General features: G+C 39.1%; 3 protein-coding genes across 4 annotated transcripts; all 3 read left to right on the top strand.

Annotated features, from left to right (window-relative positions):
• The first annotated feature begins 1,770 nt into the window (after positions 1 to 1,770).
• LOC111224210 (NAD(P)H dehydrogenase [quinone] 1-like) lies at positions 1,771 to 6,796 on the top strand. 2 transcript variants are annotated; one of them, XM_022748642.1, is made up of 7 exons: positions 1,772 to 1,958; positions 3,284 to 3,349; positions 4,037 to 4,204; positions 4,589 to 4,719; positions 5,354 to 5,467; positions 5,881 to 5,982; positions 6,335 to 6,796. In XM_022748642.1, the coding sequence occupies exons 3-7, from the start codon at positions 4,165 to 4,167 to the stop codon at positions 6,668 to 6,670; spliced, it is 723 nt and encodes a 240-aa protein (XP_022604363.1). In that variant the 5' UTR covers positions 1,772 to 1,958; positions 3,284 to 3,349; positions 4,037 to 4,164; the 3' UTR covers positions 6,671 to 6,796. The 2 variants fall into 2 exon arrangements, with proteins under 2 accessions (XP_022604354.1, XP_022604363.1); XM_022748633.1 differs by lacking the exon at positions 3,284 to 3,349 and having other exon boundaries at positions 1,771 to 1,958.
• A 4,425-nt stretch (positions 6,797 to 11,221) lies between these two features.
• On the top strand, positions 11,222 to 16,371 carry LOC111224855 (gamma-aminobutyric acid receptor-associated protein-like 2). The gene is made up of 4 exons (XM_022749543.1): positions 11,222 to 11,444; positions 13,073 to 13,128; positions 13,231 to 13,403; positions 16,184 to 16,371. Exons 1-4 carry the CDS (start codon positions 11,411 to 11,413, stop codon positions 16,272 to 16,274), a joined length of 354 nt encoding a protein of 117 aa, XP_022605264.1. The 5' UTR covers positions 11,222 to 11,410; the 3' UTR covers positions 16,275 to 16,371.
• Positions 16,372 to 20,089: 3,718 nt separating this feature from the next.
• LOC111224875 (C-C motif chemokine 5-like) lies at positions 20,090 to 21,746 on the top strand. Its single transcript, XM_022749564.1, has 3 exons — positions 20,090 to 20,272; positions 20,376 to 20,502; positions 21,369 to 21,746. Exons 1-3 carry the CDS (start codon positions 20,209 to 20,211, stop codon positions 21,496 to 21,498), a joined length of 321 nt encoding a protein of 106 aa, XP_022605285.1. The 5' UTR covers positions 20,090 to 20,208; the 3' UTR covers positions 21,499 to 21,746.
• The last annotated feature ends 2,612 nt before the right edge of the window (positions 21,747 to 24,358 follow it).

Raw genomic sequence — 24,358 nt, forward strand, 5'->3', positions numbered from 1 at the left:
CAAAGCAGCAGTGAGGAGGAACCTAACGTAACTTAACCGTACGTTAACGTAAACGTAACCCTGAAACAGAAAACATGACAAAAAGATGAAGACATAGGATCAGTGTGACAGAGTAAAGAGGAGCTCTGGGGCTATGAGCTCTTGGTAACTGAAGGACCTTGTATTCTCTGTCAGACCTGGTTGTCTGATGGTTGTTTAGCCTCAAGAGGCTAAAGCAGGTGATCAGCAGGTGACAGAAGTGACCATGTAGCATTCCTGCCATGTTGCATAGGAGAGAAGAGCAGGAGAGCATGTCTGAAAATGTGCAGCGTCATCTCCATATCTAATCAATATCACCCATCCTATCCCTATACCCCCATCAAGGCAGGCGTCTCACTCCACCTTCCGCTATGGTTTCCAACGAAACAGTTGTTCAGTTGTATAATTCAGACCTAAGACTTTTTTTTAAAACTAAGAAAACATGTCTGACTGAACAAACCACTGCTCACTCCAGCACAAAACGTTTTCCCCCTACAAGATTGAACTGTTCCAGGGACATTTTTTTCCACTGTGGAAATTTGGCAATGAAATTAAGAATACACAAGCTGACAGTAGCGTGAAGCCTCAGCAGTGCAGGCCTGGAGCAGAGCTGCTCTGCTGCGGCTTCTTCTCCTCGTTTCTCGCTCCACAATGTTATTAGCAAGCCATGTTTTCCTCTCTCTTGTCATTTGCTTAAAATAAGTTGGTCTGAATGAGACACATTTAAAGTGAAACAGATCCAGTGAGCTGATATTTGAACATAACATTGATACATCCTAGTAGGAAAAACACAAATAAATGAGCACTGAGGAATATGTTATATGTAATATAAAACTATGAAGCTAAAATTGATGTGCTAAATGTTATTAATGCACACTCCATGATTAAAAGACAAATATTACCACAGTTACATGATAACTACATGTTTTTGGACAAACTGTTACATACATGTCATAAATTCAGAGAAGCAGAGAAGTGATAAATACATTAAATAAACTTTGCAAAACGATCTCACCACAAAAAGTCCATTTAGTAGCTGCTCTGGAGCTTTCGATGATCATCATATGATCTTCCTCAGCCCATTGACGATGCTGAAATTTCTCTGAGCAGCCATGTCAGCTTACAAGTTGAAAATAAAATGTTTTTTTTTTTTTGAAAAACGTAAATGTGAATATCTACAACTCCACAACAACTCGCCAAACTCCATCTGCCGAGGAAGATCATGTGATGTGATGAGAAGCTCCAGAACAGCTACTGAATGGAGATCACTGTTAGACTGTATTGACAAATCTTTTTCTCCAAGGTAAAAAAAAAAGAGCTTTTCTTGTCTTTAAATTAATTAAACTGTTATATTATTATTTTACTATTATATGAAATGATAATTGTTGTATTTCCTTTCAGCTGTGTGAAAAGTTTTCTCACCTCTACCAGCTCAAACCCACATGCAGTCAGTCAGAAAAGCCTGTTTGCGGGGAGAAGCGGTGAAAGGTGACATAAAACATGGGGACTTGAGCGAACAGCTCAGGCTGTGCTAAACTGACATCTTACTCCACTTTCCTCTTGACGAGATGAAATTAAATCGGATTAAAACGTTTGTCAAGCCACATGACCTGCTCAGATAATCCCTTGAAAGTGACCCAAACATTCTTTTCCAGGCCAAATGAAACCAATCTGATTCACCTGCACCAGTGACTCCACAGCCCAGCTGACTCACACACACACTCCTCCATTTCTATACCAGGAACTAAACCGGTCCTACAGATTGACAGCAGACTTTTTTTTTTTCTATCTCCAGTGTGTGGTTTTGTCTCTCAGACACATTTGCTCCATCTGATATGTAATCTAACCATGTTTCTCACGCAAAGAAAGCCACAGGGTTTATAAGAGCAGCCAGGAACCAGGTCCAAGGTGCAGACGGATCCAGCAGACACACAGCATGGGTGAGTCTCCACTGATTTACTTTCAAGTCCCAAAAATCTGTCTTTAAATCTGTAAATCACTCAACTCTGGATGCAAAGTCTGGACACATTTCAAACATTGACACATGGCTGCTAAACAAATTTAGATTATGTGCCTCTAAGTAATAAATGTCTTTACTTTTAAAAATGTTGCTGCACTCTCAGGACTGAAAAACAAACATACCTCTGTCAGGAGCCAATCCCCCTGGTTTGATCATTGATAATGAATAACTTAAAGGACTTAATAACTAATATCATGTGGCACAAACAAATCTTTTAAATCAACTCTTGTTTTGGTACCACTTTACTGATTATAACTCTTTGCCTTTTTAGTATTTATAAACTGTTTATAACTAGTTTGTAACACACTATATTGTAGTTGAAGTAAGTAAAACATAGTTATAATAATATAAAATATGTCTCACTGAAGTTATAATTGCTGAAAAATAGTGTAGATTAATAAAATGTCCTAATATCTGTTTATAATCAGATTCTATTAAAGTCTGTTGTAGACATAGAAACATTTCTTAAAAGCATTTATTGATGGAGTAATCATCATTTATAAATTCTTTTTACAATTCCTGTTTTTAAAGCCTATTAAAATATGAAATTAAGGAAATGCTTTATTACTTTTCCTGTGACATCTCTGGTCCTTATACTAAGATGGCAACACTGCAGGTTGTAAACACCCCATAATAGATACAGTTAATTTTGAAACAGCAACGGCCAATGAGAACAACTCCAACTCGGTCACATGGCATTCAGCTGACCAATGGTGGAAATACGATCACTCAATCAGTGACGGACATTTGCGATTATAGGTCTGGTCTTGCTGTTGTGGTCCAGCCAAAAATAACTATTTGTGGGATAATTAATAAACACATATAAATAATTAGAAATATTGAAACAACAATCCAGAGGAATATATAAGGTAATGAGGTCATAAAAAGCATAAACATATAAAGCAATATTAAAAAGAACTTTTCGTCTGAATTTGCGCCTTTGTTTCTTTTGACTGGGGGAACGTGCAGATCACAGTTTCTCTTCCTCCCACATAGAGACAACCCTAGTTTTAACAAACAAACACTCCAGCGGCCGCACCTTCAGTTTGAATCATGATACACGTCACAACAACCTCCTCAGCTGCAGAGCAACAGACCTGAAACAATAGAGTCCCGCAGACGCCAGGCGAGTCGTCTCGTCAGACATGTTTCACAGCTGTTTGAATGTCATCACTTTTCATTCAGCTCTGTATCAGGAGGAGCTTTCACAAACACAAACACACTGTTGTTCCTGTTTTTTTACAGTCTGCTGTGTTGGTAAAAGATCGAACCTTTGAGAGGGGTGGAAGAAGTCTTCAGTCCTTCACTTGAGTAAAAGAACTATTACCACACTGTAAAACATATTCTGTTACAGGCAAAAGTTGTGCAAGTACAGTTGTGAAAATCTGCTCAGTGTTACAAGTTACAGTAATCAGACTGAATGTTAGTCACTATTATACATTACAGCAGGATTTTACTGTTATAGTTATTGATGTGGGGCTGCAACTGATGATTGTTTCCATTATGGATCAATCTGCAGGTAAAAACACAAGCGTTCTCTTTTAAAACCCAAATCTTGTGGGGACATAAAACTCTTTTCACAGTCACATTGTGGGACTTGACTACGGCCCTATTACAGGTGTCCTGAGGTACTGATGTTGACGATTACTGTGATATTTTAAAAAATGAAACACTGATATTGTGTTAATAATCCACAGATGATAATAATGATATAAATTTAATGATGATGATAAGATGATAGCTGTGTACAGTCATGGTTTCAGAGTCTCCTTCCACCTCCCTACACTCGTATTTGAGTCTAATTCATTTGACAAAAAAGTAACAAAACGCACAATAAACAAAGTTTTCGTTATTGTGAATTCTTTTGGTCACAATGATCGTATAGATATTAACAGCCCTGGCCTCCATAATGTAATTCCCTATTAAAATATGTGTGTGTTTGTGTGTGTGTTTGTGTGTGTGTGTGTGTGTGTGTGCGTGCGTGTGTGCGTGCAACAGCTCAGAAGACGGCTCTGATTGTGTACGCCCACCAGAGCCCCGGCTCGTTCAACGCAGCGGTTCGTGATGTGGCGTCTCAGGAGCTGACGGAGCAGGGATACAGGGTCATCGTGTCCGACCTGTACGCCATGAACTTCAGAGCCAACGCCACACAGGATGACATCATCGGTTTGTCTGTCTCTCAACCCTTTCTGACTTCTCCTCCTCTGCCTGTGGCTCTCAGCTCCAAAGCTGAAGACATAAACCTTTAAACAAACGGGAGGAAATAGTGCTTTTGTTGGGGACTATTTTTCAGTGGCGGATTAATCCATATTTGGTGCTCTAGTGAGTATATGGGGCAGCAGGATGGTGAGTGTGCAGAGCCAAAAGTGTGTGTGTTCATGGTGATGAAGGAAAACTTCACCCAGCGCATCATCGAGACTCACTCTTGACTCATTCTTGTCAGATGGAAACGTTCAGTGTTGGTTCCCAGGGGATTTATTGACAGTAAGAAAAACCATAGAACGTCACCAAATGTGTTCTTTAAGTTCTGACGCGGTTTATCGTATCCAGGTGATCTGAAGAACTCAGAGCTTTTCCAGTACGGAGAGGAGACCATGCACGCCTGGATGGAAGGCCGCCTGAGTGACGACATCATGGCCGAGCAGCGCAAAGTAGAGGAGGCCGAGCTCATCATCTTCCAGGTCAGAGACCGCTCACTCCTCTGGCTTGTCCTGTGTGTTGTTATTGTGTCGGCCATCAAAGTCCATTCATTGATCATTTTTATTGTTTTAAGTTAATGCATCAGTGTTTACTGTCTATTGTCTTGTTAAGCCGTGTTTGTGTGGATTAATCCACGGCTGAAAATGGTCCCAAATACATGTGCTCTGTATTTATTGATTTTGATAGCATCCAGCTGTTTTAGGAAATTACTACACCTTTATATAACCAGAGTACAGTCATTTTAAATAGCCTAATGTCTGTGCTAGTGATGTGGAACAAACTGCCTACAAACCTATGTCATAGGTCTTTTTCACAGGAGATATTTTTAGGTCGCAGCAGAAAACACATGTGTAATGAAATAAAAGATGGTTGAATTCCCTTCCCTTTGTGTCATTCTTGCTCACTGTCATGACTCACTGGGAGCGAAACTATTATTAATGTTAATTAATGTAACAGGTCTGTGAGGCTGACTCAACATGTTGATCAGATGTGGCTGGATCAAGTTACAATGCTGGATCACAGAACAGCCATCTTGTTTTTAGGAATCAGTGTTAGGGATATTTGTTAACAAGGAGAAAAATAAAGAAATGAATTTTGCTCTGTGTGTTCCCGCAGTTTCCTTTGTACTGGTTCAGCGTGCCTGCCATCATGAAGGGCTGGATGGACAGAGTGCTGACACAAGGCTTCGCTTTCTCCCTGGAGAAGATGTATAATAATGGTATTTTCAAGGTCTGTACCGGGTAGACAACATGTATTTAACCATCCATCTGTGCATTATCCATACTGCCGGAGGGGGTGGAGCCAATCACATAACATAACATAACATAACATAAATAATTCATAATAAAAAAGTATCAAAACATTCAACGTCTAAAACCCCTGTGGCATAATGTCCTGTAAACTAAATATGAGAGCTTCACCCATAAATCAGCCATGCCATATATAAATATCAGCTGACATCAGCCTACCGCAGGTATTTTGTTATCATGTTGTCTGGTCATTTAGAAACAGTGTCACTGTTAATGTCACATAGTTAATGAACCAGAGACCAATGAAATAGTTTATGTTTATACTGTAAAATCTCCTGCTCAGGGGTTCCTCTCTTCCTCTCTGCATAATTGCTGTGTTTTTTGTCCATGAAGGATAAGAAAGCAATGTTGTCCTTCACGACTGGAGCGACACAGACTATGTTCCAGCCTGATGGGATCAACGGAGACATCAACATCACACTGTGGCCTCTGCAGGTATTTTTTCAAATTTTCTAAAAGTAAGATAAAAGTAAAAATCCTTCACTTTACAAACTGAAGACTTTTTATCAAACATCTTTTGACTTAAAAAGTCTCTTAAATGTCAGAGAGCTGCAGAGGTGTGTGAAGTTGTTGAAGAGAAAACCCTCCATGCCTGCTTTTGGTCACTGGGTCGATTCTGGTTGATCTTTGCTGCATGTTATACCTCTCTCTCCTCACGCTTCCTGTTCGCATCTCCACTGTCAACTATCTCGTAAAACCAAAACACCATGACAATAATCTGAAGAGCCTGAAATATTCTGTGCTGGCTGCTGTTTTTTAACCTGCCTCTCTCTTGTTTGTCTGTCAGAACGGCACTCTGCACTTCTGTGGATTTCAGGTCCTTGCTCCTCAGATATTCTGGAGTCCAGCTCACTGTCCCCCCATGGTGCGAACCGCAATGCTAGAAGGGTGGCGAGGCCGACTGAAGGGACTGCTGGCAGAAAAGCCTTTGACCTTTGCCCCCTGTGAGCTGTTTGACCTCAGCTTCCAGGGGGGGTTCTTGCTCTGGCCCAAAGTGAGGGAGGAGCGAGAGTCGCAGCCCTACGGTATCACCACGGGACATCATCTGGGAAAGCTGCTGCCGCCCGACAACCAGACCAGAGCTCAGCCCAGTGATGAAAATAAACCAGACTGCAAGAACTAGGACCTCCTCGTCACTCATGATTGTTTCTTTAAACTCTGTTTATGTTACAAGATCATTTTAATACCAAAGTATCTGATTTTAGAAATGCTTTGTTCACTGAAGCTGAAATAAAACCATTTACTGTAAATAAAAAACTCCTTTTATTTAAGTGAAAAATATATTTTTCATTTGCATATACACACCGCTTTTATCCAAGTGTCTAATTGCTTTTTCTACCCCTGGAAGAAATATGGCCCCTGATCAAACATTAGCTGTTGGAGCCTCCTCCCTACTGTGCCTCTGTTTCTACTCCGTCAAGTTTCCACTGAGTCAAGTGCAACCAGTGTCTTATTGTTTTAGTTAATGTGCTCACACATACCGGACCTGGCATTAGTCACAAACCATTAAGGAAGTTCATTGTAAGGACAAGCAGAGTTACGGACCCACAATTGACCCTTTGTGACTCTTCCCACCATCAAATTATCAAATTGATAGGAAACGGAGACAAAGGACCCTTCTCTCACAAACAAACCATTTAGCATGCCTGAACGACACAGGACCAGACCAAAGGTCAAAGGGTCATCTCCAGAGGATCAACCAATGGACACCAGGCAACTGGAGAATATAGGCAAAATCTCCAGTTTGTAACAATAAGACTCTATGTCTAATGATATTTGACTGTTTCTTATATAGGACAAGTAACAACAAAAGGACTGCTTAACACTAAGGTGTGAATCCTGGCCTCTCTGTGTCATGCATGAACACACACACACACACACACACACACACACACCAACCTCCCTTCCTCTTCCCCTCTCTAGATAATAGTCATAAATTACAACCCACATTCCAATCCTGGGTAGTGACCAGCAGAACTCTCTTCACAGACGTGTAAAATTAAATATCTAGCTGTTCTGTAACTCATGAGATGTTCCTGTGCAATAGTTTGATCCCAAACTTCTGTCCCATAGAATGTTTGAAATGTAACGTAGATTTTAAGACAATGTCCTTCATGTGGCCGCACTGTCAGCATCCTTCACACAAGGTAACACACACTACATGACATCCAGCATGTCCATATTATTATTATTACAGTCAAAGAACTGCTGTGTGATCCACATTTATAGACTATTAGCTTTGGGAAATGTTTATATTGGTGTTTGATCAATTAACCACTTGTATTATGATTAATTCCATGTTTGAAGGATGTAATATGAAATCAACACTCCTATTACTCCTCTCTGCCATTATTAGTGCAAGTAGTTTTATATGTTATGTCATTTAATGTTTTGTGGTCATGGTGGAAGACGGATGTGCAAGTTTATAGTAAACTATAGAATTAAATTATTCCAAAGTTCAGTGGAAAATTACTCTCTTCTGCAAGTGGAAACACAGGAGAAGATGGGTGGCGCCCCTGAAACATGCGCCAGCCCCTGGGGATAAAACAGTCGTGAACAATTCACATCTAGTTAGAAGGGGAGCGTGTCTATGTTCCCACAGCCCTATGTTCCCCTTTTATACCCTTTCAGAACGCTTTGCATCCACGTTCCACGGCGTCTTCACATTTATCCACCTCAGCGATCGTTTTTGTAAAGCATCGTTTTCAGTTACGGAATTCACCGTAACTTCAGGGCTAACCGGATAAATATTACCCGGGTTAGTGTGGACATGGGCTTATGGGAACATATAAGACTGTGGGAAAATAGGGCCTAATTTTCAAAACATTCTTAGAAATGTGGGAACATAGGGCTGACCCCGTTAGGAGAAGGAAAAAGGCGCAGAGATGAGTTAGAGAAGTTAGAAAGGCTCAAAGCCCGGCTCTGTAGCCATGTGAACTCTTAGCTCTAAGCTGCTCGCCACAAACTCATGGCTCTTAGTCATTTTTACACTTTTCGCGTCCTTTATTTTTCTTTGCCACAAGCTCCAAATAACATCATTTTTGTCTACATGCGCGATCTTTTATTTTTATAAGCCAAGTCAAGACCAACTGAACCAAAGCAACAGAAGTGCCTCAGAGTAATTTCGTAACTTTTAAATCATCATCAAGTTTTCCTTTTTGAAGATTTTGACTACTTTAGAGTCATCTGGTCAACGCCAGTCTCCTCTAAAGTTATCCAACCAAAGTGAAGAGCATTAGAGTTTATTTCGCATCAACCCGCAAGAGGCGCCAGCAGATAACACATCTGCACGACCACCTGCAGAGAAGCCGAGCAGAAATCAAGAGTGCCCGAGACAGAAAGTCTCCTGGCAAACTCCACCAGAGCTGAACCGCTGAGACACCGGCAGAATCCGTCATCGTGATAACGGGACACGGCCTCCAGGAGAATCCACCTAGATCCCGCGTCTCCAGGGTTACCACGGCAACCACAGCCACCTGGGTTCCAGCTGAGGGTCTTCAGCTACAGCGCAACTCACAGTGGACCGGTCTTAACACTCTGCTCATGACTGGGTTGATGTCGAAATATAGCAATATTTAATCATCAAAACATCAAACCTAATTAGTAGATGTAGCATCATTAGCTGTATAGCCATAGTGTATAGCCATAACATATTCTCTCCTACCATTGCCAACTCATCACACTGCTCATTTCATTATTATTTTCATTTTTATGATTATTACACCTTGCATTTACTCTGTAGACAGTAGTTTAGTTAATAAACTCCTGTATTTACACCCAGTTGTGGTCCTGTTGTATTCTTTTGATGTAGAGACCGGGGATCCATTGAATCGAGAAGTCATGGCTTCCGATATGAGATTGATAAATTTGGCAATGAAATAATTCATTGTTGTCCTCCCAAAAGACTGGTGCCCCATTTCAACAAGAGTAAATTCTAATTCTCTGTACTTTTTGGCAAATTCCAGCCTGGCCTTCCTATTCTTTTTGCTAATGAGATGTTTGCATCTTCTGGTCTAGCCTCTGTTCTTTTGTTCATGAAGTCTTCTGCGAACAGTAGATTCTGATACCTTCACTCCTGCCCTCTGGAGGTTGTTGCTGATGTCACTAACAGTTGTTTTAGGGTCTTTCTTTACAGCTCTCACAATGTTTCTGTCGTCAACTGCTGCTGTTTTCCTTGGTCTAATTCGACCAGGTTCGACCTTGGTTCTACGTTCAACGTCTGTTACTTAGTACACCAGTGGTTTCTTTCTTCTTCAGGACATTCCAAATGGTTGTACTGGCTATGGCCAATGTTTATGCAATGGCTCTGATTGATTTTCCATCTTCTATTAGCTTCACAATTGTTTTTTTTTTTTACCCATAGACAGCTCTCTGGTTTTCATGTTGGTTGCACCTCTAACTATAAATGCAGTCTGCACAAGCAAAACCCAAATCTGAAACTGATCGTAGACATTCAGCGCTATTTATTGTTTGAATAATCAATGTAATAGGCCACACCTGGGCAGCAATACACACCTGTCAGTCACATGTTCCAATACTTTTGCTCACATGAAAAATGGGTGTCTTCAAACAAAAGGTGCTATCTTCTAAGTTGTGCATCAGATCCAGATGTAAATACCTGGAAATAAAAGCTGAAATGTTGATCTCTTGTCTCATATTCACCTTTTGATGTCAAATCCAAATGTTTTCAGTCTACAGCAAAAATAAAGGAATTGGCCTCATTGTTCCAACTACTTGGAGGGGAGTGTACGTTCAATTAAATTATCAAAGCTTTTTAAACTAGATTTTCACAGACAGCCCCTCTACAGCCACAAAATAACATAACAATGCAGGGCCTGCTTTTGTTGAAATTGTATTTTATTGGAGCAAATTCCCAAAGAACATGAGTGGCAAATTATCAAATTACAAATTGACATGGGAACCTTGGGCCCTGGGTTCCATTGTCTCATAATCTGTCCATAGCTGTAGGATATTTGGAGGTAAAATAACATTTTCATATTAGAATATTCACCTATTTATTATATTCTTTGTGGTAATTTTTCATATCTTATTTTTCATATCTTATTTTGTGTTGCCTCTTTTTGGTAATTTTGTGTATCTTTGGGACCACCTTTCTCTTTATGGTAGTTCTGCATCTCTTTATGGTTGTTTTGTGTCTTTTTGTGGTGGTTTTTCATCTCTTTGTGGTGATTATGCGTCCGTGTTTGGTCATTTTGTGTATCCTAGGGATCATTTTGTGTATCTTTGTGGTGGTTCATCATCTCGTTGTGTTTGTTTTGTATCGTTTTGTCTTTTAACTGAGCTCTTCCTACAGAGGCTCTGGCAAAGAGCCCTCCTGACCCCTCGGGGCCCTGGGCCTCATCCGTCCATGAGTACTACCACAGACTGCAGGTCTATGTCGTACAACACATTATGGTTATGTTTATGTTCTCCGGAGAGCGAGGAACAGTAGGTAAGCCCAAACATGACTAACAGGGAACCGTGTTAAGACGTTGACATGTGAAAAGCACAGATCCACTGTAAAAAATGTAGAGTATATAATAATAAAACATTAATTTGACAAATACACCTTTAAGCGTTAAAGATTAATTATTTAAGCGCAAAAGTGAGAACGCTGCACCCCCTTCCCCCCCACTTTGTGCGACAGAATGGTACGGCCTGAAGTGACGTCATCGCTGGCTATTCGCGAAGACTAGGCTGTTTGTTGTTTTGCCGAGGAGTTCGTAACCGTTGCGCCATTTATCCATTTATTCAAGGGTTAACGTATAAAGGACACAGAAAGAAAGTAATATCAACCTGAATTAACCTGAACTCGTGTTTATAATCTGTTACATCGAGCTAAAAGAGCCCGGAAACGGCAAACATGAAATGGATGTTCAAAGAGGATCACTCCTTGGGTAAGGGAGGAGGGAGGTGTTATTGTGATCAAATAGTGATAGAAAATGTCTGCGCAGATTAATTTTCTGAGGGTATGTGCTCTATTTTGGCCCCTGTGGGAGTATGATTTGGGGTTTAATGTTCTTAAAAACTCGCTTTCAAAGACGTCGGGTACATAGATTGGCCTGTCCTTCAGGCTTTTGTTTAGAGAGGAGGCTTTGGTTTGTAGCTAGCTGTATCGACAGCACAAACACATTAAAAATGGCTGTAAATATTAATGTCAGCTCACGTAAAAGTCACCTTGCGTGTCTCCACTTTCAAAGTAACGCGTTAGGTTAGGGCAGGTGAACGAAACATCGTGTCTTTGTTCTCATAACCACCGGGAGACGATCTGTTTTATGGCTAATGGAGGATATTGACACATTAAGCTGCTAAGCCTCCATTCTGCACTTACTCGCTGTCTGTGGCAGGATAATGAAGCTTGAATGTGTCCGTTTGTGTAGCTACATATCATGTTTTTATTTCTCCCCATCTGACTTTAACTACAGGCTCCACCGGGACGAAAAAGAAACTTGTTTTGGCAGAATAGTCGCAGGCCTGCAGGCTGACTTAGCACCCGATTAAAGCTGAAATGATTTGTCATTAATGATCAGTTATTTATCAGTAGTCGATCGGTAACTATTGTTTTCTTTTGTTTTTGTTGCGATTGCATTTATTATCTTTTGAATATATGCCAAATATACAAAACATGGTCAAAAAAGAAAGAGAAAGCAAAACACAGACCTAGTGTAGGTGCGCATGAATGCACGAGTGAAATTTAACCAAAACAAAGAATATAATATACAATATACAGTTTCTTCAAACTTACTTAAATCACTATGTGATCCTTTTTAACAAGAATAAAATGCTTGTATTGTAAAAGGCAGTCCATAAAGGTTTCCCACATCTTTTCAGTCACTGGATTTTCCCTTTAATGCAAATGTTTTCCAGGTTCAAAGTCTTATTAGCCATTAGCTAAATTTTCTAATTTGATTTACATTTTGTCGTCACTGTAACCTGAACATCTTTAGTTTTTGGTGTGGTTGTCGAACTGGGGCTGCAACTATCTATAACTATAAGTATTTTCATTATTGATTTTGACTTGAGAATATTTTTGATATTAATTGTTTTGAATAAAACAAAAAGAAAAAAAAGAATTGTCATTTTAATGTTAAAAAAATAAATAATGAAAAAAATACCCAGCACCATTTCCTGAAGCCAAAGGTGATGTTTTGACATAGCTTGTTGTATCCAACCAGTTGTCTAAAGGGGGCAGTGTAGTTGCTTCCAGGACAGAAATGATACCATTATCACAGAGTTAATGTGGTAATGTTTTATTCATGATATGATGATGATTCACCTTTTTAAGAGAAAAGATTGATGGTTGTGGCTCAGCAGGTCGCAGTGCATCTTAATCCACAGCAGCAGTCTGTGGATCTCTCACCTCAGTGGTCAAATATTGATTTTAGTCCATCACAGGTTTCCTCCGGTGTTGTACAGAAGTGGAAGTATTGAGTAAGAGTCATGTATTTCTGTTCTCATGTAAATCAACCAACTGATTAACACACTGTTTTTTTTGTTTGTTTTTTTTTTGCTTCTCATCCTGCAGAACATCGATGCATAGAGTCAGCCAAAATCCGCAACAAGTACCCTGACAGGGTCCCGGTGAGTGAAATTCATGTGACATAACATCTGAAAAAGAAAAAGGTTTCTTTCATTATATGTTGCTTGTTGGTTCTAATCATCTCTGTGTGTGTGGTTTGTCAGGTGATTGTGGAGAAAGTGTCTGGATCACAGATAGTGGACATCGACAAGAGGAAGTACCTGGTCCCCTCTGACATCACAGTGGCTCAGTTTATGTGGATCATCAGGAAACGCATCCAGCTGCCATCAGAGAAAGCCATCTTCCTGTTTGTGGACAAGACGGTGCCTCAGTCCAGGTAAGGGCTGGGACACTGGGGGGGTGTGGGTGTTTAATCAGGTAGTCTCATTAAGACTGAGATCTCTGTTTCAGACCTGAGAACAAGAAAAACATTCTTAATCAGACAAACACACAATCGGAAAACAGAAATAACACAACTAAATACAAATACTAAAAACAATTGCAAGAATCATAAAGTTTTAAAATCTTTAAAAAGGGGGTATGAAAGACTGTAGTTCGAGGGAAGTTTGCAGTTCATCTCTGCAAACACACACGAGGAATATCTTAGGTTTGGTAGTTGTGACAAGATGTAAATATTAAGAGATGTGAGTTTGTTTGGAAGTCCATCCAACCTTGTGATACAGAAAATTGTATGAAGTTTGTGCTATGGTAAACAGGATGTAGCTGCTGAAGTGATGATGCAGCAGCATGACTGTACAGATTCACTCAGTAATCAAGTGCAGACGCTAAAGTTGACTGCACAATAGTTACACAGTTTGAACAGGACAAACAGCCTTTAATGTTACAGGGCTACTGACCCTGGGATAATCACGGTCACAGCTGGAGGGGCAGAAGACCATGTACTTGATCCGTTCTACATTTAAAACAAGTCTGTGATTAAGAAGTGATAAAAAGAATCAAAGGCAGAGTGAGGAGCAGTGAGAGCCTGAGCTGGAGTGCAGCCAGAGGCATCTGGGAAAAAAATGGACAATGAAGTACTGATTAGCTGAGCTGGGATCAGTTGCTACCGGGCTACAAGGAAAGAACATGATTTGGCAAAAAAATTTTTTAATGCAGTAATTCCCTTGAATTTTATGCAGCTTGAAAAATGACTGAAACATTTATTTGATTATCAAGCCAGATAAATTTCTTTTGATCAGTTCACCAAAGAATAATTTCCGGTTAAACAGCTGGACTGCGGACATTGCCTATAACTGTAACAGTACAAATGCCTTCATGGTCATATAAGGTAGTTGAGATAAAACTACAGTCAAATCAAAGTTATGGCTTTTATCAGCAGGAGTTCAGTTTAATGTCAGACATCATTGTACTCTGGATAAAGGGATACTGTTCCTTCTTTTCCCATGTGGCCTCTTATTTTTTATCTGTGGTTGAGCGTAGAGATGTCATCAGCAACCTGCTTTTATGAAGTAAAGAGAAAAAAAAAGTTGGCAGAAACATTTAAACGCGCCCCATGTTGCCACACAACATGGATGAATAATCTCTTGTGAGGATTGCATATAAGGGCTGATTCATCAATACAGCAGTCCTTACATCACCCAGGGAGAGCAGCAGTTACACCCAACACTCCTCTTGGCCTCGTTTGTCATTACTCATCACTTCTTGTCTGTATTTTTAGTCCCGTCACAGAAAGCAACAAGTAGGAAGGATTACGGCATCAGTTGGTCAGTTAGTGTTGCTGCAGCTTTTCTGAAAAATGGCAAAGACACATGTAACCTCCATTAAAAAAAAATTGTAATTCATCAGGAACAAGTTATATTCGTCAAAGAATTCACAGATAATTATTATCTTCAAACAAAAGATTAAGGTAAAACATTTTTTTCTTGGTAGGTAACTTTTTGCCCTGACACATGTATCTGACACATTGAAGGAACAGCTGTGGACACACCATGCGCTACATGATCTAAATACTGAAAGTCCTGATTCAAAACTATTTGACTGATAAGCTTCAATTATTGATCTGATATTAAGGAAAGTTAAACAGGAGAACCTCCTGAAATTGATGTTACACAATCCTCTACAAGGAAGATGTGTCACTGCGTTGGATTTGTTGCAACTACAACTGTACAGAAGCATTACAGAGTGGGGTGTCTTCCCTCACAAATGATCTTTGATCTTTGAGTTGCATTTTGTCAAGTCAGAGACAGAATTAATTATAACTTGGGACAGCTGATATGATCTGCTGCAGTTTGTTGTTTTAACTGGTGAAAGAACATGAGAAGCTGCTGCCTGAATGTTTTCTACACTTTACTAGTTCGACTTGATGAACATGTGCATTTTGCCAACTTCAGTGTCTTAACTCACTGTTTGTTTTCACCTCGATATGCAGTGAAATGCTGCAGCACAGTGGTGTCGGAAGTACTTTCACTTTAGTAACAGAAGCAGTACTACAATCTAAAAATACTCTGTTACAAGTAAAAGTCCTGCATTCAAAACTTTACTGAATTAAAAGTACACAAGTATTAGTACAGCATCAAAATATACTTAAATTGTCAAAAATTTCAGATTGGTTTCCCTCTGAAATAAGGAGTAGAAGTATCAAGTACAATTATAAGGTACTTTACTTTACTTAAGTACAGTACTTGATTAGATGCACTTAGTTACTTTACACAACTGCATTAGCTCCAGTGATTTTGATTGGCTTTTCATTCCGATACGCTCGGATCAGCTGATCCTGAGTCAGCGATGGACATCTCTACTACCAGATATTTTGACAAACTTTTATTACTCATCTCTAAACACTTTCTCTGTCTGTCTGTGGTACTTGGCTCCCAGCTCACTGGAGATTTACATCTTTAAAAAGGGCTCAAAAATAAATACTTTGATTTTTAAAAAGGCTTTCTTATTCCCTAAAACAGCTGCTCACTATAGATTTTAGCTAAAGTTACTCAAACAGGAGGAAATAGCACATTTGATGGCAACTATTCGACATGTGTGTTGGGGATTAAGCTAAATCAGGCTTTGTTGCGCACACAGTAGTTGTATAACAGTAATATAGAATAAGATCAGCTGGTGTCGTTAGTCATCTGTAGTAACAGTCTCTCTCTGCTGTTGCAGCATCACGATGGGGCAGCTGTATGAGAAGGAGAAGGACGAGGACGGCTTTTTATATGTGGCTTACAGCGGGGAGAACACCTTTGGTTTTTAAATCAAGAAGCCATGATCGTTACTGGCCTTTACCGCGGCGCCGCGCGGCCACACCGACACCCACCCACATCTAATCACAGCCCCGACTCGGCCCCTGGAGACACCAAGGGAAGCCCCAGAGAGATTCAGTGACATGAACGTAACAGAAGGATGGACCGACTGCTCTCCTGACTGGATAAACATAAACGAGTGCACCAGTGTGTTTGTTCTGGCCCATGTTGCACCAGTTCTTTACAGATTCATAGATTCAGTTGTGTATAGTGTGTTATATTTCAATTATTATTTGTTTGATGTTGTGATTTGAGTGTTTTAGGAGGAGCCTTGAATTTACTTTGTTTTTTTTCACATTTTAAACGATATGTGTGAATGAGTTTTGCTTTTTAGTTATGCTTTCCTCTTTGAAGACAATATTTAAAAGAATTTTAATTTAATTATTTGAAGGTAAGGTAGCTGGATGACCTAACCAATAAAAAAGATTAAAATTAAACCTGGTTGTTGTTTTTTCTTTTTCAAAATGTCAGCACTGTATTCATGTAAGTTTGGTTTATTTTTAATTAGCTTTATTTAAATTCTTTGATTTTAGTATTTTCTCAATTAATTCAATAATTGTCTTTCAAAGGTCAAAATAATGAAAAATGACCAACCCAAAGTCACAACTTTAAATATCTTGTTTTGTCCGACCACAAGTCAAAAACTCCAAAATCTTCCTTTTACATTATTATACTATACTATACTTGAAGTTATTAGCAGGCCTGGATGAGCACCTAAAAATTCAGTCTGTCTGTCTGTAGAGCTGATGTTTTCATTGTTATTGTTTATTCCCAAACTTCTTTGTGACTGTGGTCAGTACAAAAAAAACATATCAAGAAACAATTCAAACTCGTGTGTCCTGGTGCTGTTCTAACAACTTTTCCATGGAAGCTGGTGACAGACAGAGAACAGGTAAAGGACTGCACAAACTAGTTTAATTATATAACATAAAAAACAAAACTAAAGACAATATAATATCAGAAATATCTGCCGCTCAGTAGTTTTCTTTTCATATTTTCACTTCCTCCTCCTCAGCGGCTTTTCTGCGAACATGCTCTTTACGTGTTAGTAAACAGAATTTTGCTGGTTCAAAATATAGAGGAAGAAGCTTGCTTTTTTTTTTCTCGCTGATGCAGCGTGGTTCATCAGCTTCCGCTTGATAAATCTTAGAAATTCTACAGTAACTCATTAGTACATAATATCACATTGTATTGTCAATTTTCCCCAGGGGGATAAAAAAAAGTATCTATCCATCTATCTATCTATCTATCTATCTGCATAAATCCAAATTTGAGCAGATCTAATCGGCCACGTAGCTAAAAACACCTGTGTGGGCATGGTGCAGGGTTTTTAATGGATCATATTTTAAAAGACCACCATATGTTTGTAAGTAAACTTGTTGTAGCCTGCGTCTAGAACCCAGACACACTCTGTTTTGAATAAACACAACAGTCAGAGTAACCAGTCCAAGCACTGTTACAAACTGTTTCATTAGCTTCTAAAAGTTTTAGTAACTACTTACGTATATTTGCTTAAGTAAATGTACTCAGTTACTTTCCACACCTCTTGTGGAGTTCCTCAGGGAAACATACTCGTCCCACGACTCTTTCTACATGTGGACAACCATTATCTGTTTATGTAAATACTCCACTTCTCTTCTTTGTACAGACAAAATTAATCTTCTGTCTAATAATCACATCTAATTATGTTCTAGGAAGGTGAATAAGGAAAAAGAGAGTTGTGTTTCACTTCTCTGCATTTTGATATTGTGTTGTTGCTAGAATAATGAAGTAAAAGCATATTTACTTTGAAAGACTTTTCTGTTGCAGGTTGTTCTGTGAAAAAAAGCTGCTGAGTTGCTGAAGGAAACAGATGAAGAAGTGAAAACCAGCATCACATCACCAATGTGCTGATACCAGCAACTGTCGCTGTGTATACTGCTAATACTACAACAACTACTGCTTTTGCTACAGCTACTACTACTACTACTACTACTACTACTACTACTACCATCACAGCTACTGCTACTTAATGGTTGACGGATGATGACTTTGATGATGAAATCTAAGTTAATTTAACTGACACTGTGAAGGCACTACTAATGTTTCACTGCACCAGCATCTTTGTGGCCCTGAGTGTTGAGGCTCTTATTTTCAAAGGCTTTTCCTTGATCTGCTGTGGCTTATTGTAGCCTACCTTATTTATACTGTATATAACTTTGGACACAAGGGTCTGATAAATGAATAAATGATGTACACACATAAATACAACAAATTGAATCTGGATGTTTTGTGTCAAACCACAAGGATCCAGACAGAAAAACAGCAATTTCATTAGTAATTATAATAATTCTTATTCAGAAATCAATGTTTGTATATGGATGATAAGACACCGACATCATCGTGAGTTCATTTTTCCATTACTTGTGTAGTTGTAGTTGTGTATCATTTGATCATTATCACTCATGTATTCTGTATAAAATCAGGATTTTACTGTTGTAGTTTTATTTCCATTACAGATTAATCTGCTGATTATTTTCTCAATGAATTGATTGATTGATGGTTTTGTAAAAATCCAGAAAACTGAGAAATACTGAAAATGACTCCTTCAAATTGCTTTGTTGTGTCCAAACGTGTTTCGTGAGGTCACAGTGACCTTTGACCTTTGACCTTTGACCACCAATTTGTAATCAGTTCATCCTTGAATCCAAGTGAGTGTTTGTGCAAAATTTGAAGAAATTCCCTCAAGGTAGTACTGAGGTATTGCGTGCACGAGAACGGGATGGGCGGACAACCCAAAACCATAAAGCCTCTGGCCCTGACTGTCGGACAGAGCGTCACTTCATTACAGAAAAGGTGAGAAAAGTCAGGTGTGTTAGTGGGAGGTGCTTGAAGATAGGCTCTTCCTGTGATGTACGCACTCAGATCTTCAAGCCTAAATGTGACGTTTGACTCAAATCCTCAACTACATAATCAGAGTTATTCAAATAGAAGAGGCATGTTTATGAAGCCTGGCGTGTTAGTTCATTGTTCTGTCATAAGATGTTTGTAAAGTCTGAAAACCAGTTGTGAAACCTACGAGATCAACCAGCTGTGCATGACTTAAATTTCTGTATTTAACTTTCAATATGAGATTTTATACTTGACCTAGGAATTCGTCATATTGGCCAAACAATGTTAGTCATCATTCATCTCTCCTGGCTAAAAAACTCGATTCTTTATTTGGATTTGGATGTTGTAGGAATGTGAGTTTGGGTTTTATTAGAGTGACTCTCATGGAGAAACATTGTGGATCAGTAGATACATACACAGAACAAGCTTTCTCCAGCAGAGAGTGAGTTCTGCCGATACAAACTGAAGGATTTACGATTATGAAATCTCTTTGTGTGAGCTGTTAAAAATGCTTCTTGCAAACAAACATCAGGAGAATATACCACATTTCAGTGGTTAGTAAATAGTGCTTATGTCGTTGATTTGATTCTAAATAAAGACAAATGTCACCTGTGATGCAAAGATGCCAATTAGACAAACTGACTTGTACCAAAGTGTCTGGTTGCAGTTAAAAGTCTTCTTCTCTTATTGGCAGAAATGTCTTGAGAGCATCCACACCTAAAAAAAATCCCCCATTTTATTCTGTGTAGCGCTTTTTGCCGAATTATTTTGCATGTTATGAACTTCTCTTTTTTCTGTAGGACAGTGAACTAGTGTCAAATTAAAGAGGAAACAGAAGGGAAAGCACAAGCTGGTTCTTAGAATAGAAATCACTATGAATGAGACAGTACTGAGAGATGATGTATATAAAGGGGGCACAGAGCAAGTCTCCATCACAGATCAGACCAGATCAGCCCTGAAGATCAAAGTCTTTCATCCAAACAGAAGAAGAACATCTGTCTCTGTCGGGGAACCATGAAGACGCTGCTGACTCTCCTTTTTCTGACTCTGATCTGCTTCCTGCATCACACCTCTGCCAGTCAGTAACTCTGCTTGACGTCTCTGAGAGCTGTGAACCTGAACCACAGACTGTGTTCAGTCCGGTCTCAACATGTAATAAATGTGTCTTCATGTGTTTGCAGGTCCGCTCGCAACAGAGTTGATGCTAAAGGGAGGATGCTGTACAGGATTCAACCGAACAGCAGTTCCTAAGTCGAAGGTGAAACATGTGGGGATGACCCCAGATGACTGCACAAACAAAGCAGTTGTGTGAGTATATCCAGAAAGTGTACAGAACTGAACTTGTGCTGTTACTGCAATTATTTTTTGCATTTAAACACTTTTATAAAAGGAAGAGAAGATTACAGTTTGTCTTGTTTCAATGCGTTTACTTAAGTAAAAGGAGAAATATCATGAGGTTAGAAATACTCCTCTGCACATGTTGTCACTGCCGTGTATCTATATGTTTGGATCATTATTACTGATGCGTTGTTGAAGGTGAAGCCATCTTAACTGCTTTTTGTAGTTTTTTTTTTAGTTTTTTTTTTTATAATTTTATAAACTGATCGTATTTTTTGTTTAAGCTGTTTGTAGCTGTCAAATACTTTATAAACTCAGGTGTTGTAGTTTGCGGACTCTCCACACGGGGGAGCTGTTCGATGATTGTACAACAGACCTGCAGGTCAGAGACGGGACAGTGTGTGGCTGGGCCTGGTAGCTCAGTGCATTTACTCATATACTATAAAAAGCACAGTTTTTCAGTTACTTCATTATTTCCATTTTCCACTGTTTTAAACTTCAAATCCACAATTCAGAGAGGAAATATCATAGTTTTACTTTTTTAACTACTGAATATATACACATTAAGTTACAATGGAATAAAATCCGTCCTTTTAACAGTTGATGTTATTGTAACAATAATAATAACAATAATAATAATATAATATACATAACACAAGTCATACATCTGCGTAATGAGTGTTTTTGATCCTTTTAACCTGCATTAACTGATTGTTGTGGCAGCGAAAACAAGCTGTAAACACCATATTGACGTATTATAGCTCAATTTTTGGTCTCCACCAGCTCCTGAGGGAAATATAACTAACTGTCCAATATGTTTCATGTGTTTCTTACAGAGTCACAACAGTGTGCGATAAGAAGATTTGTATTGATCCCACCTGGACCTGGGCCAAGAAACTTTTGTCAGCGTTTGAGAAATCAGCTGGCAACACTGCATCACCAGCTGCCCCCTCCTCTAAGTGTTGAAGGAGCAAAAACAATGTGAGAATGATGTTCCTTGATGTATAAATAACTATTACCTGTAATCTAAGTTCCTTTATTAATAGAATGTACATGTCTGTATGTGATTAAAAAACCAGAGGCAACTTGTGAAAGACACATCACTGAGGCTTTTGTAAATGAAGTGGTATGATGCATGTGTGACAGTTGAGTTTTAATTTAATATTTTCAGTGATTAAAGCAGAGTGTTTAAAATGTACAGTATATTTAATGATATTCTACCACCTTTCTGAATAAAAGCTTTAGTTTTGTCTTTATATTTCCACTGTTTTTTTTCTTCTGCTGTTTATTTTGGAGGCCATGAGTCAGGAGCCAAACTCCTTGTCGAGTACTGATGGAGACAGTGAGTGACCTTCAGCTGTGCTCACTCAGGGAGAAGGTTGTTTAATATTTATACCACAACTGAACGTACAGTGTATAATTCAAAAGGGAAATCACCACTACAGATTCATACACAGTGTGATTCATAAGAAATGTTACATACTTCAGGAAGTATTCAGACCCCTTCACCTTCTGGACACTTTATCGTGCTGTAGGTTGATTTTAATAATTTTTGCTCATCAATCTACACTCAGTGACCCATAATGTAAACATGTTTAGGACTTTTTTTGCTTTGCAAATGGATTAAAAGTTCAAACCTAAATCTCATTAGAAATGTATTCAGACCCTTAATTCAGTACTTTGTAGAAGTCAGTAACAGCTGCGAGTCTCTACAAGGTTTCACACCAGGATTTGGGCAGTTTATCTCATCCTTCCTTCCTGACAGATCCTCTCAGACTGGATGGGAAGCGTCTGTGAATGTCTGACATCTTCAGGTCTCTCCACTGATATTCTATGGGCTTTCAGTTTGGGATTTGATCAGACTTGTCCTGAAGCCACTCCAGCACTGCGTTGGCCGTTTGCTCCAGGTCATTGTGAGGCTGGGAGCTGAACCGCCGTCACAGTCCCAGGTCTCATGCACTCAGGAGCAGGTTTTCTTCAAGGACCCCTCTGTATTTGGCTTCATTCATCCCTCCCTCAGTCTCATCAGACCTGAGAATATTTCTCCTCATGTTCTCACAGTCCTTTAAAAGCTGCTGGACAAATTCCAGCAGGCTATCAAATGACTTTTACTCTTACTTTTAAGTAGCTTCTGTCTAGTCTGATTGATGGACAGCAGCTGAGTTGGTCGTCTTCCCGGCAGGTTCTCCATCTGAACATCTGAAGCTCAGTTACACTGTTGGGTTCTTGGTCTCCTCCCTGCCCAAGGCCTTTCTCGCCCGGTTACTCAGTTCATCTGGACGACCAACCCTAGGAACTGTGTGGGAACTGTTGGACCTTATGTACACAGGTGTGTGCCTTTTTAAAATATGTCCAATCAATTCAGTTTACCACAGGTGCACAATCAAGTCCTTGACACACCTCAAGGATAATTAAAGCAAACAGGAAACACCTGACCACAGTCTGAAGTGCCATAATAAAGGTATGTGAATACTTTTATAAAAGAGAGATTTCAGTTTCTTATTATAATTATTTATTTTAATTAATCAAATGGCAATTTCATCCATTTAAAATTAAACTTACAAGACAATAAAGTGTTCAAACAGTGACGGGGTCTGAACACTGACTGTATATATCAGCCATGATGTTAAAACACGAGTGCACCATGAACACTGGCCACAAACTGCACCAACAAGGTACATTAATGTTTCCTGTCCGCAAAAACATTTTGTGTCCTGGCTTTTCAGACAACATTGATTAATTTACTGTAATATATTGCATGTATGAGACTTAAAATGCTGCTATGAGTTTGACAAACCACCAGATGTCACTGTGTTGACTGTGTTGCTTCATTTCTCTCTTTAATTTACAGATGCAGCTGTTGAAGCCATTTTAAGTCAGTTACAAACAAAACATGTAAAGCTGCTCTCAGTGACTTTGTAGAATATAAGTGCACATGCATGGGGAATAAATTCAATCCTAACCCTCATCGTGGTTAGTACTGTTTTTATAATTATGAAAAGAAACAACTATGACATCATTTAATATGATTTAAGACACAAAGAAAGAACAAAAACAGAGCCCAGAGGAAAAGAGAGACTATAGCTTATTTCTCCTGTCTCTCAGTTTTTTCTCCAGGAGAAAAACACTCACAAAATCTCAAATTACTCTCCTTTTAAATTTCAAAAGAAATCTCATGAAGCTCTGAAATAATTCTCAGATTTTCTCAACTTTTGAGCCTCTTTCTTTTTTCTTTTTTTTTTTACAGAGAAATCAGAGAGCTCTCTCTATGAACTCAACCTTTCCTCATCCCAGCCTTTAGTTTCATAAATTTGTACATCTCACACTGAGTTCAGACAGAGCAAAGAAAGAGCTCTCTGCAAGCACTCAGACTTAATGTTTTAATCTCAAACCCTCGTGTACAGTTGAAGTCAGAAGTTTACATTAACTTAAAACTCATTTTTAACCACTCCACAGATTTCATGTTATCTATAGTTTTGGCACGTCTGTAAGGGCATCTAATTGTTTGTTTGACGGACTGGTGTACTTCACAAAATAGATGGCGTCACAAGGAAGGAAAATTATGTGGATATATATATTGAAGCAACATCTCAAAACATCATCCAGGAAGTTAAAGCTTGGTTCCAAATGGTTCTTTCAAATGGACAAATCACTCCAAGCATGCTTCCAAAGTTGCGGCAAAATGACTTGGGAACAACAAAGTCAGGGCAATGGTGTGGCCACCACAAAGCGCTGACTTCAATCCAATGGAAAATTTGTGTGCAGAATTGAAAAGGCAGTATGCAAACAAGGAGGCCTACAACCCTGACTCAGTTCACCAGCTCTG

Source organism: Seriola dumerili, unplaced genomic scaffold (assembly GCF_002260705.1).
Source record: "Seriola dumerili isolate Sdu_G_001 unplaced genomic scaffold, Sdu_1.0 BDQW01000011.1, whole genome shotgun sequence".
Classification (NCBI taxonomy): Eukaryota; Metazoa; Chordata; class Actinopteri; order Carangiformes; family Carangidae; genus Seriola; species Seriola dumerili.

Coding starts and splice junctions, on each gene's coding strand:
- LOC111224855 (XM_022749543.1), top strand. CDS start 11,411: ATGAAATGGATGTTCAAAGAGGATCACTCCTTGG. Junction 11,445..13,072: donor CAAAGAGGATCACTCCTTGG/GTAAGGGAGGAG, acceptor CTCATCCTGCAG/AACATCGATGCATAGAGTCA. Junction 13,129..13,230: donor AGTACCCTGACAGGGTCCCG/GTGAGTGAAATT, acceptor GTGGTTTGTCAG/GTGATTGTGGAGAAAGTGTC.
- LOC111224875 (XM_022749564.1), top strand. CDS start 20,209: ATGAAGACGCTGCTGACTCTCCTTTTTCTGACTCTGATCTGCTTCCTG. Junction 20,273..20,375: donor CCTGCATCACACCTCTGCCA/GTCAGTAACTCT, acceptor ATGTGTTTGCAG/GTCCGCTCGCAACAGAGTTG. Junction 20,503..21,368: donor TGCACAAACAAAGCAGTTGT/GTGAGTATATCC, acceptor TGTTTCTTACAG/AGTCACAACAGTGTGCGATA.
- LOC111224210 (XM_022748633.1), top strand. Junction 4,720..5,353: donor CCGAGCTCATCATCTTCCAG/GTCAGAGACCGC, acceptor GTGTTCCCGCAG/TTTCCTTTGTACTGGTTCAG. Junction 5,468..5,880: donor ATAATAATGGTATTTTCAAG/GTCTGTACCGGG, acceptor TTGTCCATGAAG/GATAAGAAAGCAATGTTGTC.